The sequence below is a fragment of the Mauremys reevesii genome, linkage group 16, assembly GCF_016161935.1.
Source record: "Mauremys reevesii isolate NIE-2019 linkage group 16, ASM1616193v1, whole genome shotgun sequence".
Taxonomy (NCBI): Eukaryota; Metazoa; Chordata; order Testudines; family Geoemydidae; genus Mauremys; species Mauremys reevesii.
The window spans coordinates 36669941-36690607 of record NC_052638.1 but is presented as its reverse complement, the minus strand read 5'-3'; the positions used below and the strand labels follow the sequence as shown (position 1 = coordinate 36690607).

The 20667-nt window shown below is 42.9% G+C and overlaps 2 protein-coding genes across 6 annotated transcripts in view; one reads left to right on the top strand and one right to left on the bottom strand.

Annotated features, from left to right (window-relative positions):
- The window catches only part of ZDHHC7 (zinc finger DHHC-type palmitoyltransferase 7), a 35763-nt gene extending 20188 nt beyond the window's left edge, over positions 1 to 15575 (top strand). For all 3 annotated transcript variants that reach the window (XM_039502735.1, XM_039502734.1, XM_039502736.1), the window contains 4 exons: positions 861 to 957; positions 7498 to 7579; positions 10710 to 10840; positions 12517 to 15575. In XM_039502735.1, the coding sequence (XP_039358669.1) occupies positions 861 to 957; positions 7498 to 7579; positions 10710 to 10840; positions 12517 to 12693 (487 nt within the window). In that variant the 3' untranslated portion in view covers positions 12694 to 15575. The remainder of the gene's footprint in view (positions 1 to 860; positions 958 to 7497; positions 7580 to 10709; positions 10841 to 12516) is intronic.
- A 2636-nt stretch (positions 15576 to 18211) lies between these two features.
- Positions 18212 to 20667, bottom strand: part of LOC120384159 (hepatocyte nuclear factor 4-beta-like) — a 43271-nt gene continuing 40815 nt past the window's right edge. For all 3 annotated transcript variants that reach the window (XM_039502490.1, XM_039502491.1, XM_039502492.1), the window contains one exon: positions 18212 to 20275. In XM_039502490.1, the coding sequence (XP_039358424.1) occupies positions 20139 to 20275 (137 nt within the window). In that variant the 3' untranslated portion in view covers positions 18212 to 20138. The remainder of the gene's footprint in view (positions 20276 to 20667) is intronic.

Sequence of the window (20667 nt, the reverse complement as noted above, 5' to 3'; positions counted from 1 at the left end):
AGCCCTTAGGCTATCAAAGAGATGTGGTGAGAGATTTCTGGAATTGTTGCCAGAAATGTCCAACAGACAAAGCCACACACACAAAGAGCAGATCTAATTTGAAGGCATGCATTGAACAGCCCATTGGTACTGGTCCAGCAGCGGATAAAGATGATACTACATCTGAATGTATGTTGTGTATCATATGCTGCTCCTGATTGAATCTTTTGTAATTTAATGATAGATTTTATTTCTGAGAAATGAGAGGGAATTGACAATTTATAAATGAAGTTTAGACTGTTCTCTGAAGCATTTTGGCTGTGCGCACATGTTCAGTATATTTGATAGAGTTGTGTGGGTAGTAAAACAGCTGTGAACATTTCTGGGGAGATTGAAAATCTCCCTTCTTGCAGATATTAGGTCAATTTATCTGTAAGGCACTTTCTGCCAAATACTGTTTTTGGCTGTTTTTTTACCTTGAATCTGGAAAGGATTGAAGCTCTACTTACATGGTGTACTTGTAGCTAAGGGTTATTATAAAATAAAAAATATACACGATTGGATGTACACATTTATCCTTTTTGGAGCATGGCGGTATTCATTTTAGTGGGTATGAAACAAGTGTTTTCTATAAAGTCATTTACGCTCTCAGAAGTCATGGCATACATGTTTTTGAAGAAAACATATTGTTCTAAATTGGTAAACCACAACAGACAAAACTAGTTAAGACCTTTGCTTTTTTCCCTTCAGCTTTCATTAAATTCTGCATATTAATTTTTGGCTGAGACACACTACGTGTTCTTTCCTACAGTGACATTTAGATCCTTTTTAAAAAATAAAAAAAAATAAAAAGTCCCTATTTCTCTCTTCCCCTCCGCAAGTATTTGCAAGCGATGTATTCGAAAGATGGATCATCACTGCCCATGGGTGAATAATTGTGTAGGAGAGAAAAACCAGAGGTTTTTCGTGCTGTTTACGGTGAGTACAGATGACCAACAAATTGTTCTAATTATGAACATAATTATATGTTCTAACTATGAACATAAATATGAACATACATACTTTGTAATTTAATGATAGATTTTATTTCTGAGAAATGAGAGGGAATTGACAATTTATAAATGAAGTTTAGACTGTTCTCTGAAGCATTTTGGCTGTGCGCACATGTTCAGTATATTTGATAGAGTTGTGTGGGTAGTAAAACAGCTGTGAACATTTCTGGGGAGATTGAAAATCTCCCTTCTTGCACATATTAGGTCAATTTATCTGTAAGGTACTTTCTGCCAAATACTGTTTTTGGCTGTTTTTTTACCTTGAATCTGGAAAGGCTTGAAGCTCTACTTGCATGGTGTACTTGTAGCTACAGGGTTATTAAAAAATAAAAAATATACACAATTGGATGTACACATTTATCCTTGTACAGGATTCAGGATTCAGTTGCTCACTATTTAGCCGTACACTTATTCTTGGGGGAATTCTTCACCAAAAAATTAAAAATGTTGTGTACAATATTTTAAAATTCTGCATATTTTATTTGACAAAATAACACAAGCCAGTTTCATTTATTTTGGTAATTTATTTCAAAATACCTGTTAACAAGTATGTCTCTAACAATATAGACAACAAAAAAGATTCAGGAAATGTTTTTTTGACGCATAGATTCCTAAGCATATTAATACAGAATTTTGAATAATCATTCATATGAACTACAATACGGAACTGTATTTCCCACACCCTCAGAAGCAGTGTAGAGGCTTGAAGGAATCCAGGGTAATGAAGGAGAGGGAAGTAATTGCTGGGAAGAAGTCTGGGAATGAACCTGCAAGGTTGTTGGGTGTGGATGGGAGAAGTATGGAACAGTTGTTGTGGGTTGTTTTTTTGTTTTTTTGTTTTTGGGGTGGGGGGATTAGAGTTGGGGAGCCTCCCCCATGCAGACTTTGGCTGACCCCTAGCCTTTCCCAGTCGGGCACATCTGCCCCTGTGCCTGTGTCCCTGGACCCACCCCCCAGCCACCCGCTGACCCCATGTGTCCCTGCATCCCCACTCCCATTCAACCCCTGTTCCAGTCTGTTCCCCTACTACCCCTCTAAATCCCAGTCTGTGACCCCCCCCGCCCAGCAGCCCCATGTTCCCCACTCTGTCTCCTCCCCACGCCGCTGTATCCCATGCCGCCTCACCTGGCCCCCACAGGCAGGGCTCTGAGGAATGCAGCTTCTGCTCTCTCCCTGTCAGCTGCTGACCACTAGGCAGGTGAGCAGTGAGCTGGCTGCTTCTATTCTGGTGCCACAGCAGCCCCTGGTGGGAAAAAGGCATAATTGCAGAGTCTCTCCAGCAGAATGTATTTTCTGCAGAGAAAAAAAAAATCTGTGGGACATACGTATGGTGTGCAGACACCATGGTGCAGAATTCCCCTAGGAATACATACCCTGGATGTGCAACATTATACCATTTCACTGTGTGCAGTATATTGCATTATATAACAGTATGTTACTAGTTTTTAAAGTTTGCAATGTGATATAATTATATGCCTGGGGGCAGGGCTTGGATCAGGCTGATATAATATGCTGGTACCTTGCTAAAGCTGCGATCTTGTTCCGCAGAATCTCAATTTTCATTTAAAATCTGTTGAGGGTGGCAAAGAAAACCTCAAATGTGAACTGATTATGATAACTACACGAGTCTGCAGTAAGCCTTGAACAATAGCTCTGAGATGCCCGGTGGTGATTTTAAATGTCATTGTTCACAATTTAATTCCTCATGTAAGAAAGGAGAGGGAGCATACCTACATCAGCACAATTTACAGTGAGTGACTTCTCCTTTTGGTGCCACAAGTGAGTGTTGTTTAGGAGAGGGCGGTAATTTCCTTCACACAAGAAGGAGCCTGGTAGAGCCAAGTTGGGAATCTGAGCCCCACTGAGGGGGACATAAGTCTAAGGAGCTAAGGAATTGAGGTCAGAATGCAACCATATTTTGAGCGTCTGCGCAACAGGCTCAATGGCAACTCACATGGGCAGACCTTGGAAGAGTACCACTGCCCTTCTCCTTCCCCTAATTTTTCCCCTGCCTTGGAGAGGCTATTAGTAGATATTAGCCATGCTTCTTTCAATCAGTGTTTGAGTCCAGTGTTGCAATGACTTAAAGTCCGTTAGTAGTTCTTAGAGTGCTTGCTGATGTCCATTCCATGTTAGATGTGTGTGCACCATTGCTGAAGATTTTTCCCCTCTCGACCCACATGCTTATGCACTGGTATAGGAGCACCACCGGTTGCTATAACAACTCTCGCTTCGGCAAGGCGTTCTTCTCAGTGGTTTCTTACTCTGTTTCATAGTTTAAGTATAGTTGTAGTGTATATATTGTAAATAGCGTTAGTGTAAATAGTTAGAACCCCAGTCTCCTTATTGTCAAGGTGCTCTCTTCGCCCGTGGGGCCAGGCATGCCCGGTCCACGGGTTTCAAACCCGGTGCCTCTTGTGGCAAGCCTGTGTCCATGAGCAACACACACTCCAGTTGTCTGAAGCATTTGGGAGAATCTCCTGTCCACCACCGATCTCTGGACACTTGGCATCAAATGGAGGCTGAGAGAGTACCACTTCGCCATGGTCACTTCAGGAGGGTTCTTCATCTGAGTCTGAGGTACAACCATACGTCCAGCCTAAGGGCCACCACCAGCACCCATCCTATGTACCACCCGACCTCGGTATGGGTCCTCCCACCGGCACATGGCCAAGGGAAGTGTGGCTTATGCAATGGCCATACTGGAATCCTTGGGGGTTTTCCCCCAGTACTGGGTCCACATTCCTGCCGATCTTACTCAGTTGCTTCTGAGAGGTGGGGTCCTGCTCCATCCTGCTCGGCATCGAACCCCGACTCCGGTATCAAACCCAATACCCATATTCAGGATGTAGCCCCCATGGATATTGTTGAGGCTGAGGAAGAGGGGGGGAAAAAAAAATCTTCTCTCCAGTACAAGTCTCTTCCTCCTCCTCCTCCTCAGATGAGGCTGTCTCAGGGCTGAATATCTTGCTTCCACAGGCTGACTTCAGGACTAATCAGAGTTTCTAAAGCAGATAGCAGCTATCCTGGGGCTAGAGAGTGAGGAACTCAAGGAACCATCCCACATCCTTGTTGACATTCTGGCTGCAGCAGCTCCTTCTGAGGTTGCCCTGTCCATTAATGAGGCTGTAATGGATCTGGTCAGGGCCCTGTGGCAAACATCTTCTTCTCTGCCCTCCACCTCAAAGAGGGCTGAGAAGAAATATTATGTGACAGTCAGCGGGTATGAGTATCTATACTCCCACCCCTCTCCAGGGTCCCTTGTATCGGCGGCCAACAAGGAGGCCAGACGGGTGCTACCCCCAAACGGACACAAAGAAACTTGACCTGTTTGGGAGGAAAGTTTGACATCTGGGGAGAGACGACTACAATCTGTGGGACTTCTTGTCCAAGTTCAAAGACTCTATGCCTCAGGGCTCAAGGCAGGAATTCTCTGCCCTCTTAGAGATGGGTAAGAATGTTGCCAGGGCCTCACTCCAGGCGGTACTAGAAGCAACTGATGTTGCGGCAAGGACAGTGATCTCTGCAGTGACCATGAGGCGATGTTCTTGACTGCAGACCCTCGGAGCTACCTCAGGAGGTCCAACAGTAGATCCAGGACCTCCCTTTCAAAGGCTCCTCATTCTTGGAGCAGACTGATACAAAGCTCCATGGCCTGAAGGACTTAAAGGCCCACCGTGGTCCCTGGGCCTCTGTGCTTCATCAACTTTGAAGGAGCACTTCAGGCCTCAGCAGCCGACCCACTTCTCGGCTCCACCTCCGAGACAGGAACCCTTTAATAGAAAGGGAGGAGGTTACAAATGCTGTCAGCCACTGCTGTCCACCTCAACCTCACTTTCCGGGTCTCATAGGTACTCCATTGAGCCCAAGCAGGCGTTTTTGAAGGTGCACCCATGGGTGCTATACCAATTCCCAGTTTGGACTCTACCTCCTCCTTGGTTTTGGATCAGTTATCTCACTTCAGCCGAACATGGTCTTGCCTGGGGCATATGCAGACATGGTTAGCTTTAGTGTATGCCCCGAACAGACAACATTTGGACTCAGTGCTTACTGTTCCAACCCCCATCTTTGCTTCCCTCATCTGATGGAAGCAGCTCCTGTCAGTGTTAATGGGCCTCTCCTTCGTCACCCCCTAGCCTTTGGTGTCTCTAGTCTTGGATGCTTCCAACCTAGGTTGGGGAGTCCACCTAGTGTTCCTCCCACAGATCCCAGGAAAGGTAGTGCAGATACTGATGGACAACACCGTGGCTATGTTTTACATCAACAAATGGAGGAGCCCAATCCTCTGCATTGTGTCAGAAGGCCGTCTGTCTATGGGAATTCTGCGTGAAGCACTCCACATACCTCGAGGCTTCACATCTTCCAGGAGCCTGGAGAACACCCTGGCGGATCACCTCAGCAGATCTTTCTTCTTTCACCACAAATGGTCCCTTTACCCAGAGGTCACCAGGTTCGTCTTCCAAAGAGAGGGAGACCTCCCCAGGTAAACCTGTTCGCAAACAAGCAGAATAGAAAATGCCAACAGTTTTGCTTGTTGCTTGGGCACGGTCCGGGCTCCCTCTCCGTTGTTTTCCTGCTTCCATGGACAGAGCTACTATTCTGCATATTTTCTCCAGTTCCTCTGGTTCACAAGGTCCTCCTGAAGATCAAGCTTGACGAGGCAAGAGTTATTCTTATAGCCCCGGTGTGACTGCGCTAGCACTGGCTTGGCACGCTGCTCCCGCTCCTCCTACACCTGATCTCATAAGACCACAGTTGGTTACTCCACCTGAACCTCCGCTCCCTTCACCTAACTGCATGGAAGTTGCATGGCTAAACCCAGAGGAGCAGGCCTGTTCAGAATAAGTTCAACAGGTCTTGCTGGGCAGTAGGAAGCCATCCACTAGGGCTACCTACCTCGCAAATGGAAGCGGTTCTCGATATGGTCATCCTATCAAGGTGTCTCTCCGACTCAGTCTTCCCTTGCGTCCACCCAGGACTACTTGTTCCATTTAAAGCAACAAGGTCTGGCTCTGGCATGTAGGAGCAATTTTGGCCTTCCACCCACTGGTGAGCAGAAGATCAGTGTTCTCTCATGAGATGACACTGTTTTCTTAAGGAATTGGAGAGACTTTACCCACAGGTTCACGAGCTGATTCCCCTGTGGGTCTTAAACTTGTTCCTTTTGAGACTCATGGGACCTCCCTTTGAGACGCTAGCATCGTGCCCTCTGCTACTTTTCCTGGAAGGTCGCCTTCCTGGTAGTGATCACCTCAGCCAGAAGGGTCTCTGAAATCAAGGCCCTTGCATTATAGCCTCCATACACAGTGTTCTTCAAGGACAGAGTCCAGCTCCGCCCCCACCTGGCCTTCTTGCCAAAGGTTGTTTCACAATCCCATAGCAACCAGGCCATTTTTTCTGCCAGTCTTTTTCCCAAAGCCTCACCAGAATTCAGAAGAGCGGCAGCTTCGCTCATTGGATGTTAAGCGTGCCCTCACCTTCTATAGCAATAGGACTATATTCTTTCACAAATCCATACAACTCTTTGTAGCAGTATCAGAAAGGATGAAAGGACTTTTAGTCAGCTCAGAGGATCTCATCCTGGATAACCTCCTGTATTCAGGCATGCTACGAACAGGCGAATGTCCCATCTCTGGCGACCCTAATCACTCACTCCACGAGAGCTCAGGCCTCTTCAGCGACATTCTTCCTGCAGGTCCCAATCCAAGACTTCTGAAGGGCTGCAACTTGGTCGTTGGTTCGTGCCTTTGCATCCCACTATGCCATCACCCAAAAGGCTTGAGATGATTCCAGGTTTGGAAGAGCAGTGTTGCAGTCAGCATGTCCCTGAACTCTGAGCCCACTTCCTGAGGTACTGCTTGTGAGTCACCTAATATGGAATGGACATGAGCAAGCACTCGAAGAAAAAACGGTTACTGTCTTTCCTTAACTGTTCTTTGAGATGCATCTCTCATGTCCATTCCACGAACCACCTTCCTATCCCTCTGTTGGAGTTGGCCAGCAAGAAAGAACTGAGAGGATGTGGGAGCGGTGATGCCCCTTATACTAGTGCATATGTGCATCGCTCCAGAGAGCGCTAGAGCCAGCCTGACTGATACCACTGAGGGAAAAATCTCCAGCAGCGGCAGACTTGGCACGCGCACAAACCTAATATGGAATGGACGTGAGCAACACATCTCAAAGAACAACAGTTACAGAAAGGTTAGTATTCCTTTTTTTTTCATTTTATTACATTTGTAATTGTAATGTGATCCAAAGAGCTAATAAATTAGTGTACATCGTTGTACTTGCTGAGATTTTTTTATTTGAACTTTGCTGGAGTTGGTTTTACTCCATTTTATTCAATTAATAAATGATACTGCACCCAAGCATGTCACTTCCTAATCATAAAAAATGGCTGCAAGGAATGTCTGCTTTACTGACTGACAAAATGATCAAGACTAAGCAAATTTCTATTTATTTCCAGATGTATATAGCCCTAATTTCAGCTCATGCACTCATTCTGTGTGGGTTTCAGTTTTTCTCTTGTGTCCGAGGACAGTGGACTGGTAAGCATGTGTTTACTTCTACCACCATAACCAAGCACTGTTTATAAATAAAAAATCATAAAATGTTTGCAAATGTTTCAACTGTTTAACACAAAGTGCCATGAATATTCTCTTGCCTGCTCATGCCATCTTATTTTCTTGCGTGGTGCTTAGTTGAAAGTAGCTAATTCCTCCATGCTTTCTTGTGCTTATTAGTATTTCAAGGCAATGTTTTGGTGCACCAGAGCCCGCTGGGCTGTCAAGATCATGGGGAGAGTTATATGGCTGAAGGAATACCAGGGTCCTTAATGCAAGGGGATGGAGGATCATTGCTGTAAATACCAGGGAGGGCATGTGGATGAGGAGCTCAAGAGCCACCTTGAATAATAACAACAACTAGGGATGGGCTCTAGAGCATAGTGAGGCAGCATTTCATAAGGGTCTCAATACTGGGGGAAGTCCTAGGACCAAGTAAGGGGCTTAGTTCATTGAATATCCTCACCCAGGACTCAAACATAAAATGCCTTACTTCAGTCTTTCATACACACATCTCCTTATTTCATTTTTTGCATGTTATAATGCAGTTTGGAATGTGCATGGCTCATCTTTAGGGGAACCTGTCCAAACTGCTGTGTGATCTATAGTCTTCATGCGTACTGTGAACAGACTGCTACTTTTCACAACTTCCTCAGCACTGAAATATGGAAAAAACTCATAATAAATCCCTATTAACGGTCTGAAACTTATGAAAGCTTAAAAAAATAACCCAGCCGCACATGCTTCTTAGAGTAGTGTCCCTTTGAGTGCTCCATGTCAGGTCTCCCTGTAGCCTGTGCCTTTATTGGACGATGTTTGGTAGCTGTGTCCGTTCGGCCCATGGGGACACCCCACACATCCTCATGCTTCTCGCCAAGGCTGTATGGGGCTGTGGGCATGAACAGCCTTCAGTTCCTTCTCAACCACCTTTGACCAGAGATGGAATCTGTGATGCCTGTTCTTTAACATTTTGTTGTTTTTTTTCCCTCAGATAGTTACCTCATAGTTACTTAGCTTATGGTGCTACAGTTGTTGGGACAGTTAAGCTATTAAAAAAAAAATTTTCAAAAAACAATCATAGAGAGTTATGTAGGTAGGAGATCTCCCCTTATTATAGGGATTACATTTTTATTCGTTTTGCTCAGGAATGCTGGTCTCTCCTGGGATTCAAGGGGAGCGTCTTCTGTCACGAGGCTATTCCGATAAGTGACCTACACTCCCAGTGCCTCTGCTGTCTGGGTGATACTCATATCCCCAGTAAGTGCACGATCTGCACTCCCTTCAAGGGTAGATCCTGAAAATGTAGAGCAATTAAATTTAAACTTCTAATGATGGAGCAAGCTGTATGTCCTAGTACAAGTAGTGCCCCATCCACCTCAAGATCTCGGTCATCGTAGATCAGTAGAGAAGTACATGGCATTGAGTAATCAACAGTACCAAAGTCGTCATCTACACCTGCCTCTAAATAGGAGGAGGTAAGGAGTAAATCTCCAAGAAGCTCTCAGTCACTGTCTGGTAAGAAGGCTGCGGAGACCTCAAGTCCCAGTGGGAATTCCATGCAGGCGCTGAATGAGATTGGTACCACAAATGCGAAGAGGAGTCTGTCATCTAAGACAGACTCCAGTACTGAGTTCAGATAACCTGAGAGGGCAGAGAGGGCTGTCTCTGACCAATATTTGGTACTGATAACAGGAAAATTAACTGTACCAAGGGCTATTCATCTCCCTAAGTTACTGAGGGGAGCAGAGCCAACTCACTCCCATACCAAGAGCTTAGTACCAGCTGCATGGGTACTAAATTCATGCTCCACAGATTCCCACTCAGCCAAATCTTTGATACTATTGGTATTGCAAGAGTTTAGGAACCCTAAGGATATCTTCCGAGCCAGAGTCTTTTCTGTTAACAAATGCTTGAGGTTTGTCAGTCTCAAGACTCTTTCACAAACCCCTCTGTCACCTAAATCAGGGGTTCTCAAACTTAATTGCACCGCGACCCCCTTCTGACAACAAAAATTACTGCACAACCCCGGGGGAAGGAGGAGGGGGGGTTACCAAAGCCTGAACCCCGCCACCCGGGCAGAGGAACCAAAGCCGAAGCCCAAAGGCTTCGGCCCCAACTGGACTGCCTGTAAGCTAATCCCCACTACTTCGTCCCCGGGTGGTGGGGCTTGGGCTTTGGCAAGCAAAACATAGCAGCAAGAATGAAAACTCAGGTAGATCTAACAGCCAACCAGGAGCAGGCAGGGCTCTCACGTCTGCAGTTTGTGTGTCGTGCTGAATTCATGTCTAGCTGCCCTTCACTTTATATCTGGTAATATATGCAGCTTGGCCTAATGTACAACGTCTTACACAAAGATGCTTATTGGCTCTCAAATTGGTGTAGCCTGGTGGTTACCCCAGGGCAAGGTACATTCATGTAGTGCAATGTGGTGCAGTAACTCCTCACTTAGTCGTCCTGGTTAAAGTTGTTTCGTTGTTACGTTGCTGATCAATTAGAGAGCATCCTTTTTAAAGTTGCGCAATGCTCCCTTATAAGATCGTTTGGCAGCTGCCTGCTTTGTCCACTGCTTGCAGGAAGAGCAGCCCATTGGAGCTAGCTGGTGAGGGCTTGGAACCAGGATGGACCGCCAGTTCCCCTATCAGCTTCCCTTCCCTGTGCCATGGCTGCCCAGCAGGCTATCAGTTGCCAGCAGTTCAGCTGTCCCTCCCCCTACTGCCATGTGCTGCTCCCACCCTCTGCCTTGGAGCTGATCCCGGGAGCCTCCTACTTGCTGTGCAAGGGGGAGAGGAGAGGGGCTAATGTCAGGGTGTCCCCCTGTTCTTGCACCCTGTTAAGTGAGGAGTTCCTGTATATGACAAGGCAGGACTGCAATCACTTTCAAATAATTTAGCATTTACTTGTCTAATAAACTGAATTGTCTAGAACTGTACAGCCTCTGGGATGGAAAGTAAAAGATTTGCAAAATCTGGGGTTGAGCTGATTTATCCACTGTAAAATAAATACAAACATATTTTATCACTTTGTGTTGAAGAGGAGAGACACTGTTCTGGAGTTGCTATTTGCATGGGTTCTTGGTGTGATTTCTTTTTCATAATTAAGTTTATTCTTTTCACAGAATGCAGTGACTTCTCCCCGCCTGTAACTGTGATCCTGATGGTCTTTTTGTGCCTTGAGGGTTTTCTGTTTCTCACTTTCACTGCTGTTATGTTTGGCACCCAAATCCACTCAATATGCAATGATGAAACGGTAAAACTTACTTTCCCTTGCTTGGTGTAATAATTCTAATATAAGACTTGACTAGATGTAGCTTTATTTGCATACCATAGAGGGGCTTTTATGATGAAAATATTCAAATTGTAAACACATCTATTATTTTCCCTGCTACTGGGAGAATTAGAAATAATTATGTTTTTGCTAATGAGCAGATATGTAACAAATGTGTTCTCCTTTAGTATTGCCTTCCCCTGCATGATGCGGTAGGGTGAGACTTTCAAAGGCTTTTAGAACAAGTTACATTTTCTTTCACTGGGGCTTGCGTGCCTAAATTACTTCGACAGTTATGGTGGGATTTTCATAATTCTTAGATTGTCACCAAAAGTATACATGATGTGCCTAATCTGGGATTAGCAATGTGCTTTTTTTTTTTTTTTTTGCACCTTTTTTACTGCACTGAAATAATGTACTGGCTGATACTTGGTGTTAATCCATTTTCCTCCCCAAATCCCAATGTAAACATTGGAAGAATGTCATCCAATGTGAGTAATTGACTGAAGGTGTCAGGGAATTGAGTTCACAGTGGCATCCTGAATTTTCTCAGCTGATGCTGCTTTGCAAATGTTGCACTTAGATATTGAATAGCTGTATGCTTTACAAAAGGGAAAACAAATGGTAAGTGTTCCACTGTCCTTAGTGGGAAGTGAGTACTGTAAATGATATGATTTGAGTTGAGATTCTTAATGGACGTTTTATTTCATTTTTGATAGATTCAATAATTGTAGTTAACAGCTTGTACTTGTAGTACAGCTCCCTAGTTTGCGGTGCCACTAGTGTTCATTTTAGCTTTTTGTTGTGCTTAGTGTTTCGCTTCTCATGAAATACTGTTGCAGAAAAATATTTACTAAATATGCAATGTATTCAGCAAGCTTTAAATACTTACTTTGTGCTGCATTCCCCCACAGCTCAATTAATCATTCTGATTTCTTTCTTAGAAAGAAATAGCACTAATTTGTTTCACCAGGTTGGTGCCTGATTGCATTGCTGCCCAGGGTTTGTCACGATTTCCAATTTAGACCCCACTTCTCTCTTTGAAGGGAGGCAGGAAAAAGTCTTGTGGGATCCCCCAATTCTGGCCATTCCCTAGTGGGGAGGGTTGAATAGAGTTGTTTCTTCAGATCATGGTGCTGGTCTTCCATTCAGCTTTAAAGGTTTGCTGGAGAGAAATGCAGGACACTTAGTCCTTGCAGGTCTTGGCTAACAGCATCTTCACTTGAACCCCGTAATATAGAAGTGCACTGTACTGCTACTAGACACCCAGACGTAACATTTTGACTGCCGGAATTTGAGTTGTTTGTACTCTGAATCTGATGAGAGTACAGTAATGATGCTCCCTTTTCATCCAAAACTTTGTTTAACCAGATATTCCATGTTGCCATTCAATTTGCTTAAGATTTTTTAATGTTACATAGCTACCAGAGGTGCGCGTTATCCGGTTAGTCTGCGTGTATACATAATAGGCATACATAATTGAAGATCTTCGTAATCTGAATGGTACTAATGAGAATTAGCCTTTCTTTAGGAAAATAAAGTACAGATGCAAAACACTGTTAACGTTGATTTAAATCAGGGTTTCCTATGTCTTGATTTAAATCAATCCACCTTGCTGGCTGTTAAGTGTATAACTGTTTGTTTTAATTTATGTGCAGGAGATTGAGAGGCTTAAAAGTGAAAAGCCAACATGGGAGAGGAGGCTACGCTGGGAAGGGATGAAATCTGTCTTTGGGGGCCAACCTTCACTCCTGTGGATCAATCCTTTTGCAGGATTTCGAATCAGGCAACTTTTGCTGAGAGCAAAGAAAGGGGGACCTGAGTTTTCTGTGTGAGCCTGCCTAATCATACTTGAACTTGCAAGAATACTATATAAATATTTATTTGGGGCCAGAAATGGCTGTCTACATATAATCTGTGACCAACTGAAACAAACAAGACATTTGCTTGTAGCAAGCAGAGTTTTATAGTCACAGACATCTCATTAACTTTCAGAAACGTAAACTGGATGCTGTAGCGATCTTTCAGCAGGATAACAAAAGAAAGGTGTGTAACCACACTAAAGAAGCCAAAATGTCGTCATACTACTGTAACTTATTGTTTAATGGGATTAATTTTGCATTTTTGTTGAACTGTTTGTTTGATAAATGTTTTGGGAATTACCTGAGTGTTTTATACAATTATAAGCCCAGGTGCAGTTGTCAATCATGAGATCAAGTAGTTAAGTTGGAAGCCCATTTTAAATGGCATCAAGCTCCCTAAATCCATTAGTTTTCAGGGAATAATGACTTAGTCAATCCTTTAATTTTATTTATATTTTCATTTGTCCTGATAGTCAAAATTATACTGTTATGTCCCACTTCAGATGAGCAGTCCTTGCATACTAGTAATTCGAGATTTGTGTGCGTAGTAACATAAACGTCAGATGCACTGCTCCAGCCCTGCCAATGTCTTCCGTGATTCACAATAGCATGTCTTGTATTTGGCAGCATTAATCTTAAATGGCATTTAGGTAAATTCTAAATGTGCAGTAATCAAATATTTTTAACTTTAGCTATGGGTCAATTCTGCCCTGCGATACTTGTCTTCAGTTCTCAGTGCATTGACTTTAAAGGAACTCGTGTGTGGGTATCTGAGGGACCAGTGACTAGATCCTCCTGTAGGATTAAAAATGAATGTATTGCAGATTGGTATAACTTTGATCCAAAGAACAATCATTATTGTAAGGTCCTGAGCGCCACCCCCCACCCGTGTGTGTGTGTGTAGATTTTACACGCATTCAGAAACTGGTAAATAGTTCACCAGTCACTTAAATAGAGCCATCACTGAAAGGAGGGAGACTTCCTTAGAATTAGGGAATGTAATCCCAGCCTCCTTTGTGCAAGTACAAGAAATCTGAGTGTAAAATGGAAAATGTGTATACAGTATATAAAGGGGAAAAATTTCCATTTCACCATTTTCCAACCAAAACTGCTTGAAAACAAAAGGAATGAACAGTGTAGAAATATAACTGCTCTTTGTGCGTCTGACAAATAACAGTAGTTCTAAGATGTGTTCCTAGATCTGTAAGTAATGACACAATCTGCAAGTGATGAAATACATCTGAAAATGGGTTATCTAAACACTACAGATAGAAGAATTTTTGTATTTATCATTACTTTGTTGTCTTTTGAATTATCCACTGCACAAAGGATAAAACAGGAGCCTTGATGCATAGCTTGAAACTGTGCCTGGAAAGTAAACAGCTCCCTGTTCTGGGACTTGCCTTAAACTTGTCCAGTTTTTTTTTTTTGCTTTACCGTTAGCATCAACAAGTTTATCCCACGTCAAGCAGTATGAGATGCTCAAGGATCTCCCATTAGTAAGTTTACATTCACAGACTGAAAATACGCTTTCTTTTCTTAGTGACTTGTTTCTCCATTTCTGTGCAACTCTATGTGGAATCTTAATTCTTAATCGTACTGATTCTTCATCACATTTATGTCCTAGTATGTGTCAGTTTACTAAGGGATCCATTCAATATACCATGGTCCAATGAACAAAACTGTGCAATACTTCGGAAGATGTATACAGTGCTTAGGGAGTAGGTATGTAATATGGAGAATTGCTAGATGAACACATCCACTAAAGCCACAGACGGATGAACAAAAATACATGTATCATGTAAATGAGGGGGAAGGTTGGAAGTTGGACAAGAATCTTCGAATATTCAGTTCAACATCCTGCATAAATATTGGAGAAAAATGTATCTGGCTTTGTCATGAGGCTTTTAGTATGTATATTGTTTAATAAAATATACTGATGAAAATCAGAAAATATCATTTAAAGCAGTTGAAACCTGTGACTTTGTGCGTGTGTGTGTGAAATCAAGTTGACTTGGCTTTTCAAACCCTTGTTACACTGTAACTTTTTAATGTAAAAATAAAGTAATGAATAAGTCTTAAAGTTAATTAACTTCCACTCCCTATCTCATTATCTTTACCTGTGCTTATTTAGCCTGGAAGCTCTTTAGTGCAAGGACCATGTCTCTCTGCCTTTTAGATTTACAAATACACTTACTAAATTTCTCAGTGCATGTGAGAAATATCATAGGTTACAGATTACAAAACCAGAAGGGACCTGCTGTGATAATCCAGACTGACCTCAACCATGCACACTAAATATTGACCTGTGTCATGTTTAAGGACACAATCCATTTTAAGGGCATTCAATAAAATGGCCATCTGGTATTGTTCAGCTTCATGACCACTCTGTGTTGGCAATGAAAGGGAGAAGCTACTGTGCTGGATGCTCTGGACTAAGTAGTAGTGGTTGGGTAACAGCCATCTATAAAACAGTGACTGTCCACGAATATAGAACGAACTCCCCCGCCCCACCTCCACAAAGTCAGATGATCCTCACTGAATTCTTCCGTTCAGGAGATTTCATTTCCGTAAAACACTGCATCTGTTTGTATAGATGGTGTTTAGTCTGGAAAAAAGACTGAGAAGGGACGTAACAGTTTTCAAGTACATAAAAGGTTGTTACAAGGAGGAGGGAGAAAAAATATTGTTCTTAACTGCTGAGGTTAGGACGAGAAGCAATGGGGTTAAATTGCTGCAAGAGTGGTTTAGGTTGGACATTAGGCAAAACTCCCTAAGTGTCAGAGTGGTTAAGCACTGGGGTAAATTGTCTAGGGAGGTTGTGGAATCCTCATCATTGGGGACTTTTAAGAGCAGATTGGACAAACACCTGTTAGGGATGGTCTAGATCAGGGGTGGGCAAACTTTTTGGCCCGAGGGCCACGTCTGGGTATGGAAATTGTATGGAGGGCCATGAATGCTCTTGAAATGGGAGATTGGGATGCAGGAGGGGGTGAGGACTCAGGGGTTGGGCCAGAAATAAGTTCAGGGTATGGGAAGGGGGTTCCGGGGTTGGGGTGTGTATGTATGTTGTCTCCGGCTGGGGGTGTGGACGAGGGGTTGGGGGTGCAAGAGGTTGCTCTGGGCTGGGACCGAGGGGTTTGGAGAGGGATCAGGGATGGGGCAGTGAGTTGGGGCGCAGGAGGGGGTCAGGGGTGCAGTCTCCAGATGGCGCTTACCTCAAGCAGCTCCCGGAAACAGTGGCATGTCCCCCCTCTATTTCCTATGTGGAGGCACAGCAAGGCGGATCTATGCGCTGACCTGTCTGCAGCCCCTCTCACCACCCCGCAGCTCCCATTGGCTGTGGTTCCCAGCCAATGGGGGCTGCAGGGGTGACACCTGCAGGTGGGGCTGTTTGCAGAGCCACCTGGCCGCGAATCCACATAGGACACGGAGAGGGGACATGCTGCTGCTTCTGGGAGCTGTGCGGAGCAGGACAAGCCCCCAACACCGCTCCCTGGCTGGAGCACCAGAGCAGGGCAAAATGCCGACCTCCACTTCCTGGCAGGAGCTCAAGGGATGGATTAAAACATCTGAAGGGCCGGATACATCTGTAGTCTGCTCACCCCTGGTCTAGATAATACTTAGTCCTAAGGGCCCCCCTCCCCTCAAGCTGTGCTGCTGTGGGTGGGAGGGGCCAAAGCCTGAGGGCTCTCCACCCTGGCGGGGGGGGCAAAGCCAAATCCCAAGGGAGCCTATAAGCTGAAGCCCTCAGGCCCAGGCCTCAGCAAGGCTAGCGCCAGCTCTGGTGATCCTGTTAAAACAGGGTTGTGACCCACAGTTTGAGAACTGCTGATTTAGAAATAATATGATTTATTTCATACTCCTTTTCTGAAGTCTTGAACGGCAGCTGAGACTAGTGACAGTTTGTCCAAAAACATCTTTTCATATCCTAGAGGAAGATGTCATGTATTCATTTAAATATCTTCTCCATTAGTTTCTTGGTGCTGTCATAATGCACAACTATCTTCAAGGCTGATGATTACTTCAGCGGAGAAAAATGTTCTAGAACTCTGCGCACTGAGAATGTTCTTAATATGTTACCTGAATGTGACTGACTAAGGTAGAAATTAAATAAGTGAGCACATGAACATACTGATGCTCACCTGTTCTGCATTCACATTTTTTCATTATGTTGCCATGTGACTCAAGCGGCAATTAAACTTCTTTTCAATGCAAATAGAATATGATTGAAAAAAGCTGGTGCTTTTTATTCTGAAATTGTCTCTTGGGCTGAAATGTCTATGTTCAGGTATAGCTTTCTGGTTATGTTCTGGATCTCTTATAGAAATAGGTACTGCTAGGTACTTTCAGCATTTTCCAGCTGGCCCACAGTAGCAAATCAGAGTAACTTATATTGCAACAGTATTTAGTACCAAATAACAAAGTGGATGGTCATCACCACACATCACAGTTGCATAGTCTAGTAAGTGAAAACTTACTGTGTACTGAATATTTCAGTAGTTTCCCTTGGGTCTATAATAGAGGCAGAAGTACACAAGACTGTACCTTAATATTTTCCGCAGGCTTTGATCTGTTATGTAAAATAGATATAAATAAAACATGAAAGAAGAGGCAACGCTGTGCTTTCTGGGATATCTGTTTGTTTCAGTAAAGCAATAGACATGCTGTGAAAGTATAGAAAGGCCTCAAAATTCATTCTTGCACCTTTATTTAAAAAAGAAAATCCAGAAATCTGGTACAGCACATGCTATAACAACTTCCAAAGCATATTTGAATACACCTTAACGAATACATTAGATTATTTTTTTTTAAAGGCCTGTGCTCTTGGGAGGTGGGGGGTGGGGTTGTGGAAAGGCCAAAGAGGGTGGGTCCTTGTGAAAAATAATTCCAACCCTGAGCAGTTTTTTTTTTTAAAACAGATAAGAGCACAGTGGTTTTAGTTATGAGATGCTAACAAAACCAATTTGCAAAGATTTAATGTGATACCTTCTTTAAATGTATTTACAAGATCAAATATCAGTATGTTGCCATAGCAAAATATTTCCCCCCATACTACTGAGCCATAAAGTGCTAACTACACAATGCTTATAAGCTATATCATGGCTTTGTGGCTATGTCCAATTAAACAGGCTGGCCTATATTACTTGCATGCTTATCAATATCAGTTTGTTTTTCTAACCTTTATATGCTTTGGGTGAAAACCTTTAGAGAAAGCATATGCTCAGGAAAATCAGTGCAGCAATTTGAGCAACTTGCTACTAAAATGATTCGCAAAAACAAAGTAAATCAGAATGTGGAGCCTTTCCATCTGAGCTTTGTTTACACCAGTGGTTTTCAAACTTTTGTACTGGTGACCCCTTTCACATAGCAAGCCTCTGTGTGCCCCCCCTTTAAAAAATTAAAAACACTTTTGTACATATTTAACACCATTATAAATGCTGGAGGCAAAGCAGGGTTTGGGGTGGAGGCTGACATCTCGCGACCCCCCCATGTAATAACCTCGTGACCCCCTGAGGGGTCCCGACGCCCAGTTTGAGAACCCTTGGTTTATACAGTACCATATTAACAATCTTCAAAGAATGGAATTTGCTCACTTGATAGATTTCTATTTAGCTACATTTCATTCATTACCAATACATGAGCTTTGTGTACATGGGGGAAGAGAGGGGAATGGAAGTACATAGTTTGTACACAATGCATCTTTTATACTGAAAGGTTGGTTGTTGATGCACAAACTAAAATCAAAATATTCTTTTAGTTTATTGGCATCGAAGGCAATTTCACAGAGTGCACATTTGAGGAACAAAAAGTACATATACTGTTATATTACAAATTGGGTTCATAGCAGAAATTCAACCCATGAGTATCTGTCTTTGTGTAGCACTGGAAAAGACTCACAAATCATTAAAGCGAGGGAACTAGCTGCTGTTGGAAGACAGTATTAATAACAAGTTCATTCTTTCCAACTGTAAGCTTATTCCTATTCCTCCAAAAGCATGTTAAAAGTTCAGTGACGTTTTGGCTATGTAAAAAACAAAAAAAGCGGTTGTGGTTAGTTGGCTTTAATGTACTGTTGATCAATGTAGGCAGCCAACTAAGGTGGTGGTTGGCTGCTTTTTAAGAATACTTTTGTTGTATACGTTTGTTATTTGAAGTAGCTGGAGCTTGGCTAACTTAGGAATTACACATTAAGTACAGTGATACCCCATGATGTAAAAGCACAGAATAACATTTTTTCAAAATATATAGATCGGTGACAGATCCTTGGGAGAGCTATTTTAAATAATAAAAAGAAAAAAGTCTGCATAAAACAGGGCTGTGAAGTTTTGTTTTTGTTTTTGTTTTTTTTTTAAAAAGGATGTTTGCGTACTGCCTGCTCCATGAAGCTACAGCAAAACTATATCTACATGCTAGGGAAAGTGTCTTCATGTTTTAAGACTGTCACTTTTTTTCAGCTATGGTATGAAGCCGAGATGTTTGTATGTACATAGTACAAGCAAATATTTTGGCAAGCCTATTTTGTTGGTTCCTTACATTTAGTAGTAGTTGCATTGTTCCCAAGTATTACCTACAGTGTTATCATCAGCTCTCCTATCAACACATTACATTTATAAAAGACCTAATGGAAGTATCGAAATGCAGTAGCTGGGTTCCCAATCTATAAACATAGTACAGCAAGTTTGTTAGAATCAGAATAAAGAACACTCCTTCCCGGGATGTTTATCACAGACCAAATATGGGCTTCAGCTATTAAAATATAACAATTCTTGAAACCTGAACAGCGCTAAGAACACATAAATCTGAATTTAAGGTCCGTGACTCGTAATCCACGGCATTATATGTTAGTAAACAACAGCATAAAAATCTTGTACAATACCAGGTGTGTGTGGAATAAGGAAGCCATAATCTCCTGTGGGTTATAAAGAGCATCTCTGATCTATGCTTCAGACAGGCTTTCTAGATTTAGCTTGAATGACAGCAGGAGTGATGGGCATGTACTTCAACTTGTAATAGGCAGTGTGAGAAGGTCTGTTTCTGTTTGAGGTATAGCATGCGCATTAGCAATCCACAATAGCTATAGGAGATACTTAGTTCTATTGCTGTAGTCAGGGCCCCCCAGCGCTGTACAAACATGAAGTACGAAGTCCCTGCTCCAACGAGCTTACAGTCTTGGTGGTTCTAAAATGAACAACAGCTTCAAGTCCAGGCTGCTCCAGTAAAGAGAGTGATGATAGAGAACATTGGTGAGCCACAGTCTAATGACAGTGCCATTTTAATCACTGACAGGAAAGGGTGTCATCATCAGATCTCATTATAAGCAGGCAATTGCTGGGCATTGCCATGGCAGAAAGCAGAGATGGTTTAACTTTACATAGGGACATTGGGAATTGCTCTTGGCTTCTTTTGCCTGTCCCTTATAAAATCTCTTGCTTGGGTACGATGGTCTGAGGCAGTATTTTCACAACCGCCTCTGGGCCTGGGGCTGGGCCTAGTTTGTAGTCTTCGCTTCCTGTGCTGGTAGACGGAGAAGGAAGGGATGTTTCTGGAGATGCTGCAAGGGAGAAAAATAAAAACAAAGAATTAAAACATATTGGGAGACAATGTTTTTAATAGCACGGTATCTGGTTCAAGACACCAAAGTAGAGTCACAAGAATCAAGATGGTGGGGTAGATGCATGTTCATGAATAGCACCAAACGTAGTACATGAGCATAGTTTCTTGGCTAGCTTGAGTTGTCTTTATGAAATAACTGAAGATGTGCTAGCTTTCAAAACAATCCTCAAAAGTTGATATGGGTAATACCTTTTTTCATTAAAAAAAATTCAATTTTTTTTAATTAGATCATTTTATTTAGGAAATGACTCTTTTTGGTAGTGGGGACCATGTAAGTTCCTAAGTGTCTGAGCCCCTCTGTCTTTAACACATGTATTCTCACAATACCTC